An 18,075-nucleotide genomic window follows, 5' to 3' on the forward strand; every position below is an offset into this window, starting at 1 on the left:
TAAAAATAGCAAATGATTAACCATTAAAGTATTTTACCTTTATAAAGTAATTGAAAAGAGGCTTGTATTTCTTTCCTTTTAGTGTAACACCAGGAAACCTGAAATACAGTATGTCAAATTAGTTGCTGTTTACAATTTTAAGTCTTTTCATTATTTATAAAAGCTTTTCTGCAAAAAGAGAACACCAAAACCATCAGATAATAAAAATTATAATAAAATAGTCATTTATATATGCACATACAGTATATACATGTATATATCTTGATACATTTCAATTCAATAACATTAATGTCTAATTATTGAAGCAGCAACACATGGAATAGTTATTGTCTCATAAAATTCTAGAAAAGTTTCTGAAAGCTCACAGAAAAAAATAAACTATATAGTTTCTTAATAAAAGCAGGTACATGCTTTTAAGTACAATAACTGCTCTTTAGTTCATATTTAGATATTTGTGAAATCCAAACAATGAAATATGAACTCAGAACTTGTAGCAGACAACTTAATTGTGTTTTCTTTTTTAACATTTAGTTATTCAGTTCTTAAATTGATATGTTCTCAGTATAACTTCCCGAAACATTGAGTAGTTAACAAGTGCTAAAAACATTAAAACAAGAAAACAACACAAAATTAAAAAAAAGAACAAAGATGACAGAGAGAGGAAACCCAGAGGTCTGTTTCATGCAGAGGGGTTTTTATTCTTTTTTTCCTTTTTTTAAAAATTAGACTACATCCCAATTTTGTCTTATAAATACCAGAGAAAGCTATTATCAGGAAAAGCAAATGAACATTATGAATCATATCCATGCTGGAAGAAACTATCCCACAAAGTTGATAGTTAAATGAAACTTACAGCTGTTGCAAAATATTGTGTGTGGTGTGTGTGTGTGTGTGTGTGTGTGTGTGTGTGTGTGTGTGTTTTCATAGCTTTAATATAACTGGGAAGGAAAAACAAATAGTTTTTATTAATAGCTGTTATTCTTCACAAGCAGGGGAAGCCTCACTTTGGTTTGATAGATAGTACCTAAGACCCCTTCATTATAAGAGATGTTGCCCCAAAGAGAACAAGATAGATCCACAAAAGAATGACTGAAGATAGAATCAAAATTGTGGATCCTTCAGCTTTATTCAGCAGCATCTAATGGGGAAAGGCGGAAGAAGATGGTTCAAAATGACAGAAATTGTCACATGCTGAAATCTGATCCATTTGTAAGAGCAAGCTTCAGAATTTGATGAAAGCAAAAGGTTTAATTGCTGCTGCAGACAATACCGTTCCTATTTCGTTTCCAAAAGAAATTTCAACACTTTAACATGATTGATAGCAGATATATAAAATGAAGTCAGCACTTTGCTACAGATAAAATTTCCAACTTAATGCAATACTCAATTCTGAGTATCAAACCCTTTGAGAGTATAGAACATGCATGTACTTTCATATGTCAATCTACAGAGCAGATAAATCATTACTTTTTGCTTTTCTTGCCTTTTCCATAGCAATTATTTATAAATTACATGATTTTAAAAAGCACTCAATAATCTATTGACTTGCCTGTCAAGTACTTCATATTCACTTTCAGATTTGTAGAGAGATGCCAATCTAGCTTCCATCAATATGAATTTTTTCCCAGTATTTTGGTCTGAAAAAATATAACCTTAAAGATTCAGTTTCTGCACTATAATAGAAATAGCAATATAAATATGCAATGTTAATGTTATTAATGGAATACTGCTAAATCCCAGACTGGCAATAAAAAATGAAAATGTAAATACTGACATCAGGACTATATTTCTATTTAAGTTTAAGCAAGAATTTATCTTTATTCTATTTCAAGTGTGACCAAAAACATTAAGCTTATCATGCTCAGACAATTCCTAGTTTATTTTTCCTAATTTATTTTTTAACTACCCTTCTCTTCACTTCTAGGAACTGAAAAGTTGGCTGGGAGGACCAAAAAAGCAGAAATAAGCCAAGATGTGTCATGGTTAAAATGAACCTTCAAACCATGTTTTCAAACTCTGATTTTTTGCTAAAAAGTAGCAACTTCTTTGGTACATAGTTGACTAAATACAATCAATGCAGCCAGTATTGGAAAAAAAGAAACTTTACTGTGATATAGTATGATATTACAAACTGTGACTGATTTATTAGCTATTCCTTAATCAAAAACTACTATTTAGGTTAGTCATACAAATAGCCTTGTCACCTGAATTAATGAACCTTAACAATGGATTTCTCTACATGCTTGCAGTACATCAATGAAGCTTTTGTTGGCGGCTTCTTTAACTCATTAACCAGTATTGAAACCTTGTTGTTACTTCCCTTCACAAAAACTCTGGATAGAAGTCCAGGTATAGTAACACTCTGAATTCAATGCAGAGCACTGAAATCATCAAACATGTATTTATTAGGAAAAGGTATTCCCTTTAAACCAGTGTTTTTAAAACTTGGCAATTTTAAGGTGTGAATTTGAACTCTCAGAATTACCTAACCAGCATGCTGTGACCAGATATCTTAAAATTGCTAAGTTTGAAATACACTGCTTTAAAAAAATTGAAAGTACATTAACACTTCCAAGGAGTGCTTGATATAGGATGTGAAGTACAATGAAGAGTTAGTAGTTGAGAAGTGGATACAAGCAGTAAACAAAAGTTGGACAAGAGAATTTCAGATGTAAACTCAAGAAAGCAAAGATAACAGCTTATCTGAGAATTGAATAATTTTTTAATTATCTGCTGAGAACGTTTTACTATATTCAGAGTTTCCTTTGAATCAAACTCAATTCATGCAATAATTGGCAAAAGGACAGAAATGATTTGCTATATTTCCTCTGAAATATTTTTAGAAATCTCATTCTGGCCCTCTGGTGGTCACCCATCCAAGTATTAACCAGATTGGACTCTGCTTAGCTTTCAAGATCAGTCAAGGTTGATTAGGTGTTTTCACCTGTAGAAATTGATGGTATTTCCTCCAAGGATAGAAGGAGAGTGGCCTTAAGCATAGCCAACATGAGAAAGCTTAAAAGTAAAATGCTTTAAATTTCTATAATATAAACACTGATTTTCATTTTTGCAATTCAAAAGTGTCCTTACAATATGTCTAAACTCAATTACCATGTTTTTTGGAGTATAAGACACTCTGAAGTATAAGACACACCTAGCTTTTGGGGAGGAAAACAAGAAAAAAAATCTACCTCTGCCTCCCAGCAAATTGCCTCCTTGCAACAAACAGCCTGTTTCAGTTTCACCTGATTAGCACAGGAAAAAAAATCTGCCTCTGCTTCCCAGCAATTTGCCTCTTTGCAGCAAACAGGTGTTTCAGTTTCAATTTCAGCACAGCCTGATTAGCACAAGCAGCTGATTGTCAGATCAGCTGTTTCAGGCTGCAGGGATTGCCATAGCCTATTGCTGTCTCCGCGCCCCATTTTCTACCCATTCTAGACAGCGAGGATCAGAATGGCAGAAAATGGGGCGCGCAGACGCCAAAAATGGGCCGCACAGAGGCAGCAATAAGCAATAGTAATCCCTGCAGCCTGAAACAACTGATAGTCAGGAGGCCGATCCAACTGACAATCAGCTGCTTGTCTTAATCAAGCTGTGCTGAACCTGAAATTGAAGCAGGCTGTTTGTTGTTTGCTACAAGGAGATAAATTGCTGGGAGGCAGAGGAAAAAGGGTGGGGGCCAGTGGATGGGCAGGTATACTATATTCAGTGTATAAGACGCACTCAAATTTTCACCCTCTTTTTTAGGAGGGGGGAGTGTGTCTTATACTCCAAAAAATACGGTATATGCATGAATATGGTATATGGGAAGTAATTCTATTTTGCTTATTCCTGATCCATAATTTCCAAGTACGTAAAATGAAATTACCCCTAAAAATGAATTACAGGATTTAGCAAAGGAAACTGTTGAGTATCAGCTGTTCACTGTTTTGCTCATGGCATTTAGTGGACAAAAATACAAATGTTCTTGACAAGAAGTCAAAGTTGTTTGCTTTCTAGAAATAGTCATCTTTGTGTCATTACAATGCCATCTGAATCATCATGTGTAGGTTAATCAGGTGTAAAATGAAAACACTTTATATAACTATTACTAATTTTCTACTTTTTGTAAGGTTTATTATGGGATCAGCTAGAATTTCCTGAGAGAAAGGGTGTTAAATGAAAATAAAAAACAAATATACAAAGTCAATCAGCCTTGAAGTTAGCTACTTGTTCATGTGCCTATAGACAGCCTGTGCTCCTGCCAACAGTAACTATTCATTCATGGAGTACAGCTACCCGTGGAAGAAAGGATGAAAAACATTTTAAAATCAAGGGATTTAAACAGCAAAACTGACTGTATTAGAAGCATTCCAGGGCTGTTACAATCATTCCAGGTATTCCAAGCTCAAAACTATACCTGAAATACCTGAATCAGGGCCATTTCTTGATTAAAACACTCCCAGCATAGCATCTGAGTGCGGTTAAGGTTGGAACAGTCCATTTCAAACTTGAAACAACTATCTTGTGGATTTTATGCGCAAAATATTTCAAAATTCCACATGACTGAATTACCGTATTAAGTTACTGTCCTTAATACAGTATCTAGAATCTTATATTCTCTTACTCCATTGCACTAACTGGGATGTTTTTTTCAAACAAAGATATCATTTGCATATGGTAGAAGAAATCAATAATTATATGCCATCTCATGTTTTATACTTGCCTTTCACTTTCACATACTGCAAATCTGGATTAACACACAGGGCTAAGTTGCTAGGCAAAGTCCATGGAGTTGTCGTCCAAGCAACAAGAGAGATACTTTCATCATCTTCCAATGGAAAGGTGACAATAACTGAGGGATCTTGAACATCCTTCAATATAAAAATTTGGGAAAGATGAAGTCAGCCAGAAAAAAAAATTAAGTTATTTTACACTTACAGAAATAATCAAGAAATAGTATTATTTCAACCAATAACATTTGCATTATTTATGACTAATCATGAATCACATCCAAGGCAAACAAAGTTTTTAAAAGTGCATTAAACAGATGTCCCTGTGGTAAAATAAAAACCTTCTATGTTAATTATCTAAATATTGATAGAATTTTCAAATTGGAAGCAAAAATAGTAATTTAAGTTGCAGGCACAGAAGTTTGCAGTGATCTAAATCTGATTTACAACATAAACCCAAGAAATCTTAATGCAGTTTTAAAATCCTATGTATCTAAAATAGATTTTACTTGTTGTGTTTAATCCTTAATCAAACACTGATCCACTATTCTTCAAATAATTATATAAATAATTCCTACTATTGCAGAGTCCATAGCAATTAGAATTGAGGTTTGGAAAACATTTTCTGAAATCCTAAAGTGTCAAGAAAGTGTATAAGCACCTCAAAATGAATATAGATGCCATATACCAAGATCTAATAAAACCCCAAACTCTTGTTTTGAGAGTCTTCTAACTTTTCTAATACATTTCTTTCACACATTTTATTTTTATTTTTAAATTCCCAACTTGAGCTGTAAATCCACCAGGTTTTTTTGTCCCATAAATCCCATAATAGATCAACAAGATAATTAAGAAATACTCCTTTCCTATTTCTTGCCACGAGATTAGCTAGAATAACAATATTTGAAATCTTATGTGGGAGGCCTTTCTTATAGATTTTTGTTCTTAGTTGTATATATATATATATATATATATATAATGTTCTCCTTTTGCAAACTACATGTGTTTTCTGTTATCCTTGATCTAATGCAAAACAAAGTAATCAAGTGCATGTTTCTCCTAAAAGATAATTTAATATCTAGTTAATCACAATAATTCAACATTCTTCAAACTAAAATCTACCAACAAGTAAAATTGGCAGAGAAAAATCATTTGGCCAAAAAAATCAAATTTGTCCAGCGTGTCTATCATTTATATCAGATCTTAACTGTGGCCAAAATATAAGTACTAGAGCTTTACAAGGGCAAACATGTTTCATTGCATACAAAATGCAAATCTATCACTTGTCTGCAACTCCTTTAAGCAGCTGTGACTTGTCTCAGGCTTGCAAGCTGCAGTTATCAGGCAGGCTGCTCAGAGTCACCTTGAACTGTCAGATAGGCAGCTATTGCCGAAATTCCTTCTTCTACACTTTAAAAAAAAATGAAGAAGTCCTGTTCTCATTTGAATTTTGTCATCTTGCTGATTCTTCCTGATTCTGGATATACATTTTTTTAATGTCGCCTTGATTTTAACTCAAGGCAGGGAATATACCTATTAGTACTCCTTCCTCCTATTTTCCCCACAACAACCCTGTGAGGTGAGTTGGGATGAGAGAGAGTGACTAGCTCCAAAGTCACTCATCTGGCTTTTATACCTATGGAGAACTAGAACTCACATCTCTTGGTTTCTACCTTACCTTAAGCACTATGCCAAACTAGCTCTTCATATGTTAACTTTGAGTAATATTTATTGGAAACTGAAGCTATTCATGGCAGAATTGAGGGTTTCCTTAAGAGGTTTCTGTGAGCTCAAAGCAAAATCAATAACCAAGACGCCAATACTTTTCTGGTTGTTATATGATTTCCAATTGCATGCGCTTCTCAGCAATGTGTTAGCTGCCAGCCACCTTGATTGAGTTAAGAAACACCAAGTATAGTTGGGCATTTGTTGGGCACACTGCGCAATAAATGTCACTTTTGTAGCAATGTCTATGAGCTACAGTATTTTTCTCTTTGCATGTCTCCTTCCAAAATAAGCCAGTTTTCAAGAACAGTGCATGCCAAAATAAGACAATAGTCATTTGTGCACATTGTATCCCAACAAAAGCTATTTTAAGAAAAAAACATGGCATTGAATAACTCATTTTGGGAAGGTCAAAGACATCACAAGCTTGTTGAAATTTTGCTATTTCACAGAAGAAAAACCTGGCAGCAATCAGGTGAGCCCTTTCTTCCCTTTTTTCCCCCTTTTCTTTCTCTCCAGGATTTGCTGAATTAGCTAGACACTCTCTCTGTTCTCCATTACAAGAAAAGCCTTCCAGAGGCTGGAGATGTTGAGCATCTATTTTTAAGCAAATAAAAGATTTGTTTTTTCCTCCCAAAATAATTGAGGGAAAAATGCTTAAGATATTCAGTTCAAGCACTTGAGGCATCTAGAAACAGTTCACAAGAAGTCTTATGTTAAACAAACTTTGGTCGGTACACAGTCCTCGCTTACTGACCACTTGTTCGGTGACTATTTGAAGTTACAGCAGAACTGAATAAGTAATGCTTACAATCAGTCCTTGAAGTTCCAGATATGCATATTATGAATATCTGCAGACAACTTCCATGTGAAGAAAGCTAGATATTTATAGCTACCATGAGAAGATTCACAAAATGGTTGTCATGACAGGTAGCGTCTCACAACCACAGTTGTAAAGCTTGTTTCCTAGCACCTGTTTTCGCTTGTTATACACTTTCTGTTCAACTTATATTTATTTATCTTTCTTTCTTCATAAATTAATAGGCATACTTCTAAACAAATCCACTGGACTGCAGCTCTTTAATGTTTTCTAATAAGGCCTCTGGGGTCGGTAAGGGACCCTGAGGCATTGTTTTAAATAAAGATGTAGCTAAACATTGGCATTTTGGTTTGAATACACCATACCTGTATTCCCATTAAATTTTTATGATTATTTTTTAAAAAGTCAGATAAAATGGCAGTTGCCACAAGCACAATGGTTCTCACATACAAGATTGCTAGCAATACTTTTAGCTTAATTAAAGGTTCTTTAAACCACAATAAAACCCCAACCAATATGACCTAATGAACAAAACAAATAAAAGCAATTTATTAAGAAACCAGAATTCAGAACATGCGAAAATATAAAGGCTTTACATCAAATGAATAGCTGGAATAGTTTGAAACAGTCTTTAGGTCAGTACACAATTGGCAGACCCTAGTTTAGAATCTAAAACCACAGCCCACCTAAGATTAAGCTGATTTTGTTTCACTACTGCTTACCCATCAGAAGGAGAGCCCTGATGGTTTATCTACTTTAGCTCTCTTAAGTATAGACATCAAAAGTCTAAAGAAAGTGGTCTGGTATGTTGAAGTACCTTCAAACAGTCAGCTGTCACTTGCAATGCTTTTACAAGTCTATTAAATAGGAATGAATATACTCTCCGTCCTTACAAGGCTATTGAATATTTTCAAAATTATGTGACTTTGCCACTATACAGTTCCATCCAAGATATAAAGCACTGTACCTTATAATTCTGGTGAGACTCAAAGTTGGAAAGGGGTGTATTACATGCAGTTGAGAACGGCATAACCTTAACTCCTCGGTATACCAATCCTTTGTCATATAGCTGTTTGAAAACCCACCTACAAAAAGAACATAATAGAAATATTCAAAAATAGAACGAGACTTGTCAGCTTAAAAGAAATAATAGAGAACGTATAGAAGACAAATTCATAATCTCTTCCAAGAAGTCTCTTTTTCAACAGATTTAATGTGAAGATTTTCTTAAAAACTGCATCTTTCAGTTCAATGTCTTCAGAGAAGTGTGTACATACATACATACATACATACATACATACATACATACATACATACATACATACATACAGTATCTTCAGTACCGTATCTTCAATACCATATCTTCCAAGAAAGAACAAATATGATATTGGGTATAAGCCAGTTAGTATAGTAGAGACGGCATTGGACCATGTGCATCCAGGTCAGCCATGGAAACTCTCCAGAGCACGGATGTCAAACTTGCGGTGTCACGTTGCCATCATGTGACCTATTGCGACATTTCTCCCCTTTGTGGAGCTTGGTGGGCGTGGCCTGTGCATGACGCATCTAGTCCCCGGGCCGCCAGTTTGACAGCCCTGCGCTAGATTATGGCAGCGGTTTGTTCTCCCAGTTTGTTTCAATTTAGTTTCTGAACACTTTTGTTACCAGACTAGGTAACACCATCAGCAGGATTTTCCTGTCCTATTCTCCTTAGGTTATAAATGTCTTGTGTGTTTGGTCAGTTGGTCATGTGATTGGTTGTTACTTTAGTTCAGGCCATCATCTCAGCACAAATGATTTCACAAGATTCTTATGGGGAAAAGCTATGGGGGAATGGTGTGTTATGTATACTACCCAGTATTTTGGAAGAAAAAGTAGTACTGTATACATATTACGGGTTTAATATCTTAATTTTCAAATATCTTAAATGAAAGTACAAGTGCTATGAACAAGGTATCACAGCAACATTTCTCATCTTACAATGACACGACTGCTGCTATGGTCAGGAAGAATTTTGTTTTTATGCCAGTTCTGTTATCTTAAGAAAAAGTTGTTGTTTTCAAAAGTAAAAGCTTTTCCTCATTCTTCTGACCTAATTCTGTAGCTTTAGATAGAAGTGTTGTCAAGTCCATGCCTATTTCAATTTTCTTCATATCTCGAGTCCTATCACATCCCTTTTGCAGAATTGTTGCTTTGCCCTCCATATCTCAACTTTCATTTCACCCTTATAATTTGTTTTCTGCTACTTTTTCTTCTTTTGCCTTGTTCTTCTTAAATAGAAAAGCATATTCCCACCTGCCCTCTGCAGCCATCCTAGAATGAATTAATGGTAAAGATAACCTGGCCAAATTTAAGGCATCAGAGCAAATTGTTAATAGGCCTCCAGTTTAAAACTATGTGAGGTAAGCTGGAAATGTGGCTTTTATTGGTGGCACACAGAAAAATAAAAGAATCTGCATAAACTGCTTTTAATAAGCATTAAACATTTCTTTGCATGTATTATTCAGATTTTATTTAATTTACAGAGCTGATAATGATGATGGTGACGGCCAACCATAGAAAGGTAATTCGACTGTTTCTTCTCCTGGTGTAATGCTCCCAAAAATAAAGATCCTCCAAACTCAAAATGTGGTTGATTGGGATTCCCCCCCCCCCTTTTCCCCCTTAGCTGGAGAAATTAAATCCCTTTCCATGCCTGTTGTAATCCAGATAAGCCTCCTACTGTTTAATGCTATTTGCATTTAAAATGCTGACCCCTAAAAGCACACTTACCTGTTTTATATTTTGTTAATCACACTCTGCAGCAGTACATTGCCATTCCAAAGCACTATGATCAACACAGTCCAATATACTGTATTTTTCAAAGTATAAGACACACCTAAAAGTGGGTGAAAATTGTAGGCCTTATAGACCGAATACGAGCATTTTTGGCCTCCCAAACCCTCCGTGTGTCACGTTTTCATCCTCAAGGGCCCCCAGAACCACTCTGCAGTGCTGCATGTCCCATTTTCATCAAAAATAGGCCCATTTTTGGGCTCTCGAGCCCTCCGCAAGTTACATTTTCGCCCTCCCAGGCCCCCAGAAGCATTCTGCAGGCAAAAACGGAACACTGCAGAGTACTTCTGAGATCTAGGGAGGGCGAATATGCAACCCGCTGAGGCCAAAACCTTTTTTTCTTGTTTTCCTCCTGTAAATTTAGTCCAAAAAATATGGTACATTTATGAAATATAAAGGTTATTTTATGTCCCTTTTCCAAAGAATAAATGGCTATTCGAGTGAAAATAAAAGCATAATATAATAAGATATTCAAAGACTGAACCCATAGCAATGCATGAATTTAATTCAACTAATCCCTCTTGTGGAATTTTCTCCAAGTACACGAATATGAAATGAGACATCTTTTTCCAATTATTTTAACATTTGAACTCACTTGTAATACAGTATATAATAACAATACCAGAATAAAGTCAGATTTGCAAAAACAAGCTGAATGTTGCCTAACTCTGACAAAGACATGTGAGCCAGTTTAGTGTAGTTAAAGCACCAGGATAGAAATGAGGAAACTGTGACCTCTAGTTCCATCTTAGGCCCAAGAAAGGTTGGCGAATTTGGGCCAGACACTGCCCTAGGAATGAAGCAAGGGCAAATCATTTTCAATATCTTACTAAAAAGGGACTTGTCCATGCAGGCAGCAGGAATCAACACAGACTCAAAGGGGGGGGGGGGGGACACGCACACACGATATAGATATTTCTGCCTATCCCTGCAGTTTCCTTGGCAGCATTTTTGGAGGTTTGCTATTGCTTTCTTATTTGTTTATTTTACAAGTAATTTGTTTGTTTATATATTAAACTTCTTAACCGGCCATATCTCCCTCACAGAGAGGCTCTAGGAGAGGTGTACGATTTAATCTTGTGGTGGCGAACCTATGGCAACCTATACAGGTGGTACGCAGAGCCATTTCTGAGAGCAGGTGAGGTATTGACCTGTCAGCTCCAGTGCACATTCGGAAACAAACTTCCAGTTTGCGTGTTGGGCCGTTTTTCACCCTCCCCGGGCTCCTAGAAAGCCTCTGGAGACTGGGGAGGGTGGAAAACAAATCTAGTGGGCCCAACGGAAGTCGGAAAATGGGCTGTTTCCGGCCTCCAGAGAGCCTCCGGGGGGGCAGGGGAAGACATTTTCACCCTCCCCTGGCTCCAAAAAAGCCGTGCGCGCATACGCGGGACAGCGGGGAAGGGTTACGCGCGCGTGCACAGGGGGCATGGTGCAGGGGAGCATTACATTATGGGGATGGGCACGTGAGCATGCTTAATAGCACACACAGACGTGCTTTTGGCACCCAAGGTGAAAAAGGTTTGCCATCACTGTTTTAATCAATACAATAAAACATTGAAAATCAAATAATTTAAGATGATTTTTTTTTAAAGATAAAACATTATAAAATGCAAGAGACAGGCAGGGGGAGGACCTCTTGGGGCCAAATAGCCCCAGGGCTATGTGGGCACCTGTATCCCCCAGGCAAGGCCACACAGCCATGTTTTGACCCCTTTACGGAAGTCCAAACGATTTGGGACTTTTCTCACATCTGAGGGCAAGATGTTCTATAAAGCAGAGCAGCGGCAAAAAAGCTCCTCTTCCTTGACCCTGCCAGTCTTAATTTTCTGATTGACAGGATCTGCAGCATACCTTCCCTACTGAACGAGTGGGATAGACTTATGTACTGGGGCAAAGCCGGCTCCATAGGCAACCTGGCCCTATGCCATATAGGGCTTTATAGGTAATGACCAACAATACTTTGAATTGGATTCGTCTGCTAATACTATTCCCCCTTAAAGGAAAAGCCATCAAGCAACCATCCCCAGAACATTGCTGATGGAGGAATTTGGCTTTAAAAGGCACATAAATACAACATAAACCATTCAAGAAGTTAAAGAATACCTACCAGACAGACTCCATGAATTCTGGATAAAGAGTTTTATAATCATTGTCAAAATCAATCCACCGCCCAAGTCTTGTAACACTGGTCTGAAAAAACATTAAATACAACACAGTTCAACATAGCATGGACAATTATTATTTTTTTGTTTCTGTTAAAAGAAAAAAGGAGAGACCAATTTTCTTTGGTGTAAAATAAAATTATTTTCATGTACAACTTTTGTTTTGAAATGTTAAAAAATAAATTCACAAGGTATGTGGTGTTTGTAGAATTTGGCTATATTGCAACATAACTCTTGACAGAGGAGCAGAATGGTGTCCAATGCTCTTATCCCACTGAAACTATTACAAATAGTAATGATGCCATAACAATTAATACCCATCAGACCTCAATGAAACTGAACATGGATTTTTAACAACTGGATAATTCTATGCAACTAGGGGTCTTTGGTTTCTGTCTTGTGTCTGTGTGTGAGTGAGCGCACATGCAGACGTGCATATCTGCACAATGTTTAAAATTTAGCAGCTTACAGTTAGCCACTTTTGAAAACAGGGAGGACTACAGAAGTAATCAATCTCCTATTCAACATTGTCAATCCATCCATCTTAAGCCATGCTTTTTGAATCACTTAATAATCATCTAAAATAGGATAAAGAATAGGGGGAAAATCTGCAATAAACAGTATAAACAGAAACATTTTTTCTTACTTACCCTCCATTCTTGAGAATATCTCATCACAATTCCTCGACAGTTGCGATTATATTCTGCAATCCCCATTTTTGCAACATCTTCTGGTCCTTTGATGCCTAGTGCTTTGTCAATTTCATACTCCTAAGGAAATCAAAAGCATGATTTCTTGAATGAAAAATAGAATAATCAGATACAGTCACAGACAGAATTAATAGAGGGAGGGAGAGGGGGAGCAGGAGGGAGAGAGATGTCCAACAGACAGTAAAACCTGGTCAGTAGAAACAAAATGTTTTACTGTTTTTTTGAGGCGGGGGAGGCTGTAAATAGGCACGCCATCTGGCACACAGCTTTTATAAAAGACTAAGCTAAGTTAAGACTGCACAAAAGTTCTACAAAGCTGAAATAATTACAAAATCAGTAACATTTGATTTTGCAATCCAAATACCTTTAAAAGTAATACCTTTAAATGTGATCTTCGCACTCTAACAACAAATATATTACAACAATGTCCAGAAATGGGTTTTGATGTTTACGGTTTCTAGATTATTAAATTACTAATTTAAATTAATTTTTTATTCATTCATTAACAAATATATTTATATTACTTTAATCTGATTTAAAATTGCCTATAGTCAATAACATATAAATGCAAACACAGTACACTGTAACACTAATAAACTCAATCTAGTACCATAGATATAATGGTACACCAACCCAACATGAAGTATCTTATTCAGCAGTCATTCCACTGGTCTTCAGAGTCCTTCCAAAACAGTCAAGTATTTAGAAGGTTTCAAAATGAGAGATGAGGCCGAATTCTTCTACAAAAGGAGCTGGCGCGCACCCTCTCTTCAGATATTCTTCTGTGTGCATTAGGTGGGCAGATTCTATTTGAAATAGGCAGGCTTGTATATAGGCAAATATCCAGGCCCCAAGCTACCTTCCCCATGGTTTGTTGTTAGAAATTGGCAGAAAGTTACAAGGAGGTCCCACAATCCTCACTTAATTACAACAATAGGGGCTAGTGGGATTGCTGCTGCTAAGGGCAGTCATGTGGCATTGCCATCTATGACCATATTACTTAGCAACAGCAAATTCCAGTTTCAATTATTGTTAAGCAAGGACTATCTGTGGAGCTTGGCAACAAATCACCCTCTTTATGTCACCTCTATATATTATTTACATAATTGTGTGATATATGTACAACTTTAGTGTGTGCATGTGTGTGTATGTGTGTGTGTATTTTTTCTCTGAATATATACAAACTATTTGAACAAGTCCATGGTTACATCCAACACTGATCAGTCATAAGCAGAATACAAATCATGGGTGGAATGGATTCCGATTCCTTCACCTGAACATTCCCTAAATTCCTTACAAATTGCCCTAAATGTAAGCAGAAAGTTGATAAGGTCTCGGGCATAGATAGTAACACCTAGACATAGTGGGTAGGAGGGTAATGTAAAGGAATATTACGGTCACAAATGCAGTGAAAAATGTTACCCAGTCTAGTAATTAAATGTCTGCAAACAAAGAAGCTCAGAGAGCACCAAGAACTCCCCAAAGTCATAAAAGCCCAATTATGAAGCATTGGATGTAGCTGTTCCCTCAGAAGTTATTTTTCAAGATACAGATTGAAGCACTAATTCCAAAGAAGTCCTTTAAAAGATGTATTTTTTCCAAACTGCAAAATTATTATTTGAATGAAGAATCAAACTCTGACTGAACTGGTTCCCGTTTGTTGGATTGTCTTTGCATTTTATACACTGAACTGATACCAAGGCAATTACCATATTTTTCAGTATATAAGACGCACTTTCCCACCCCCACCCCCAAAAAGTGGGTGAAAATGTGTCTGTCAGTGAATGTTGCTGAAGCCCCACCCACCCACCAGCCCCCACCCTTCAGTCTCTGCCTCCCAGCAATTTGCCTCCTTGCAACAAACAGCCTGGTCAGCTTCAGCACAGCCTGATTTAGCATGAGCAGCTAATTGGCGATTGGATCGGCCTCCTAGAATATCACCTAACAGCTGTTCCAGGCTGCAGGGATCACCACGGCCCATTGCCGCCGCCTCCATGCACCCCATTTTCAGTTCTCCACACCCCGTTTTTGGCCTCCATGTGTCCCATTTTCAGTCCGTTCCACGTGGCGGAAATTGCCGCCTATCCCCGCCACCTGGAACAGGCCAAAAATGGGACACGCGGAGTCCATAAATGGGATGTGCAGAGGTGGTGATCGGCAGCAGCGACAACGGGCGGCAATAGTGGTGATGGGTGGCGACGATCCCCACAGCCTGGAACAGCTGTTAAGCAGTATTGCAGGAGGCAGATCCAAATACCAATCAGCTAAATCAGGCTGTGTGGAAGCTGAACAGGTTGTTTGCTGTTTGCTGCAAAGTGGCACATTGTGGGAGGCAGAAGCATTTTTTTTCTACTTTTCGTCCCCAAAAGCTAGATGCATCTTATAGTCCAGAGTGTCTTATAGTCCGAAAAAATACGAGTAAGTTCCTCTTTTTGTGATGAAAACTACTCGGATCAATGATCTCTATCAGTATAGAGATCAGTTGACAGCAGATAACCAAAACAATATCACATAGAATCAAAGATATTAAACATACCACAGGCAAACCATGGCAATCCCAACCAAATCTTCTGTCAACGTGAAACCCGCTTTGATGAGCAAATCTAGTTACTATGTCTTTAATGGTTCCTGCAAGTATGTGGCCATAATGCGGAAGCCCTGTGGCAAATGGAGGACCATCATAGAAGGTAAACCTAGGAAACAAAAAAATGCATAGAATTTAAAATCACATCATCTTTCACATTTTAATCAGCTTTTTGATTACTGAAGTTTTTGGTTTTTAATTCTGTGTGTGCATGTGTGCGTGTGTGTATATATTTCAGTTGTAGCACACAAATTCAGATATCAAGCTTCAAAAGAAAAGTTCTGTGAATAAGGATAATAACTGTAGTTTGTTTATAAGAATTATGCAAATCCTACAAATGTATTGTCTTACCTAGGTTTGTTTTTTGACTGCTTGAGACATTCTTGAAAGCAATTAAGTGTGTTCCAAAGCTGCAATATTTTCTCTTCTGCCTCTGGAAAGTTGATGTTGTCTGGGACTTGCTGAATCATCCTTTTCCTACCCAAAAAAAAGCAGTATTAAAAAAGTTAAAATATCTGTATATAATTTTTGCATGTCAAGTAAATTGACAATAATTCAGACGTGTATTTAAAACTGCTGCATCACCACATAACATGTCTACTCAGAAATAAGTCCTACTATATATGGAATTAATTATTGACTGTTTGCTTAATTATCTTTCTCAATGTTTAGGACTACAATTCACAAAGTGGGAAAAATGAGCTAACATACAGCTGGCAGTTAATATTAAATATTAATATTATTAAATTATTTAAATGATTAAATATTATAAACAAAAAATGTGAGTACTTAAGACAACAATGCTGTGTTGTATGTTACAAGGACTGTGCTGGCAATCTTTTTGCAGGTACTGTAATACAAAGCCAGCATTATTCATTGTAAATATGCACCATTCCATTCAGAATCTGTACTTGTTATGAATGAACAAGTGTACTGTTGCATGCTGTATGTCACTCCAACTTGGCTTGCCTACACGCAATGCTCTGCCCATCTAATGATTCTATGAAGCTCTAGAGCTCCACCCACATGTGCTGCTAGGCTGACTTCATATTCCAACTTCTTAGAAAAGAAATAAGCCAAGGATTCAAGATGAATGCCAAGCGTATCATAAACCACCAATGGAAATTTCCTGCTTTATTTAACTACTACCATCAGCAGGAGAAAGACTAAACAGATGCAATCATTTGGCATGCCAAAGCACACTTGCAATGGCTTTACCACTGCACACCAAAGCAAATATGATGCAGATATTCTTCTCACAGCACTCCTTCATTATAGTTTTTAGATATATTGGTTTGGTCTCAAATGTCCCTATGTTGCTTACTGCAAGGTTTTTCCCTTCCTGAAAAAAAAGCAAAGAAACACACAGAGGCACAGCTGTAAGTGTGATTCACTGCTCTTGCCGCAGTAAAGAAACGCACCTGTAGCAATGTAACAATGACCGGGCTATGGAGGCTGCTAAAATATCAGACTCCATGCATATGCCAGAGTATTTATTTTTGGCCCATTTCTACCAACTGAAACACTGCACTGAGACAACAGCATTCAGAAACCACAGGGCACATTTTAAATATAATAAATGTCAATGCAATGCAATACAGAACAAGGTCAGAGGCAATTATTTTGCATGTATTTTAGCGAAATATTTAACAGGACATGTTGTGTATGGACGTGGATGAGCCATGTATCCACTAACCCTTGCGCCACTTTCGCCCGATCGGGTGCGTCAGAATTTAATTCCCACAATTTTCATCCTGCACGATTATAGAATTAGGAGTCGATTTCATTTAAGATAGCGGAAAGTTATTGCTGTATTGGATTCTCAAGAAGTAATGTACATTTCAGCTTTTTTTCAAAACTGTATGGAGTGTTCGAATTTTTCTACAAACTCCGGAGCCAGCGCCCAGGAACACAATCCTCATCATCAGCAGTTCTTAATCTTTCGACAAGGGGTTTTCCTAACAGACGACACAAAATAAAGAAAACCGCCGCCGCCCACCCTTTTTCCCCGTCCACGCCCACTCCTCTCTTTCTGCTTCTCCCAAGCGCTCCTCCAGTTAAGACACCGATGGCCTCACCTGCTTCTAGGCCCAGCAGCTGCAGCTTGCGACCGGCTAGGAATGATGCAACTCCAGAGGCAAGAGAAAGCATGACAGGAAGTCGAGAAAGAAATTCACCACCTATCCACTGGCGGCTGCTCCGATCTCTCCCATCATAGGCTGCAAATAAGGCGGCCCCGGATTGGGTAGGGCAGCCCGTCCCCGAGCAACTGTTAACTCCTCTCAGCCAGGAGGAGGAGGAGGGCATCGAACGGCGACTCACGCCGAAAGGCGTCGGCTGCTCCTTCCGTTTTGCTCGCCGGGTTGGCGTTGGAGAGGATGCGGGGAGCGGGCATTAGCGGGTAGAATGTGGTGAATGGAACGTGGAGACATTCCGAACGTTTGGTTACATCATTTCACAATCCTGATTTTTTTGGGGGGTCCGGATTTTTATTTATTTTATTTTATTTATTTAGCTTGTCAAACAT

At 37.5% G+C, this 18,075-nt stretch overlaps 1 protein-coding gene and 1 non-coding gene across 2 annotated transcripts in view; both read right to left on the reverse strand.

Moving 5' to 3' along the window:
* The window catches only part of IARS1 (isoleucyl-tRNA synthetase 1), a 77,107-nt gene extending 59,355 nt beyond the window's left edge, over positions 1 to 17,752 (reverse strand). Inside the window, exons 1-9 of the mRNA XM_087709129.1 lie at positions 17,627 to 17,752; positions 15,900 to 16,025; positions 15,501 to 15,657; positions 12,905 to 13,024; positions 12,200 to 12,282; positions 8,225 to 8,342; positions 4,706 to 4,853; positions 1,550 to 1,637; positions 38 to 98 (exon numbers count right to left, since the gene is read on the reverse strand). Coding sequence (XP_087565255.1) covers positions 38 to 98; positions 1,550 to 1,637; positions 4,706 to 4,853; positions 8,225 to 8,342; positions 12,200 to 12,282; positions 12,905 to 13,024; positions 15,501 to 15,657; positions 15,900 to 16,018 — 894 coding nt within the window. The 5' untranslated portion in view covers positions 16,019 to 16,025; positions 17,627 to 17,752. The remainder of the gene's footprint in view (positions 1 to 37; positions 99 to 1,549; positions 1,638 to 4,705; positions 4,854 to 8,224; positions 8,343 to 12,199; positions 12,283 to 12,904; positions 13,025 to 15,500; positions 15,658 to 15,899; positions 16,026 to 17,626) is intronic.
* On the reverse strand, positions 16,976 to 17,109 carry LOC148048003 (small nucleolar RNA SNORA84). The gene has a single exon (XR_015696177.1). It is a non-coding gene; the product is annotated as a small nucleolar RNA SNORA84 (small nucleolar RNA).
* Positions 17,753 to 18,075: the final 323 nt, after the last annotated feature.

The sequence above is a fragment of the Thamnophis sirtalis genome, unplaced genomic scaffold (assembly GCF_051295495.1).
Source record: "Thamnophis sirtalis isolate CommonGarterSnake01/CBP01778 unplaced genomic scaffold, rThaSir2_p1.2 scaffold_3, whole genome shotgun sequence".
Taxonomy (NCBI): domain Eukaryota; kingdom Metazoa; phylum Chordata; class Lepidosauria; order Squamata; family Natricidae; genus Thamnophis; species Thamnophis sirtalis.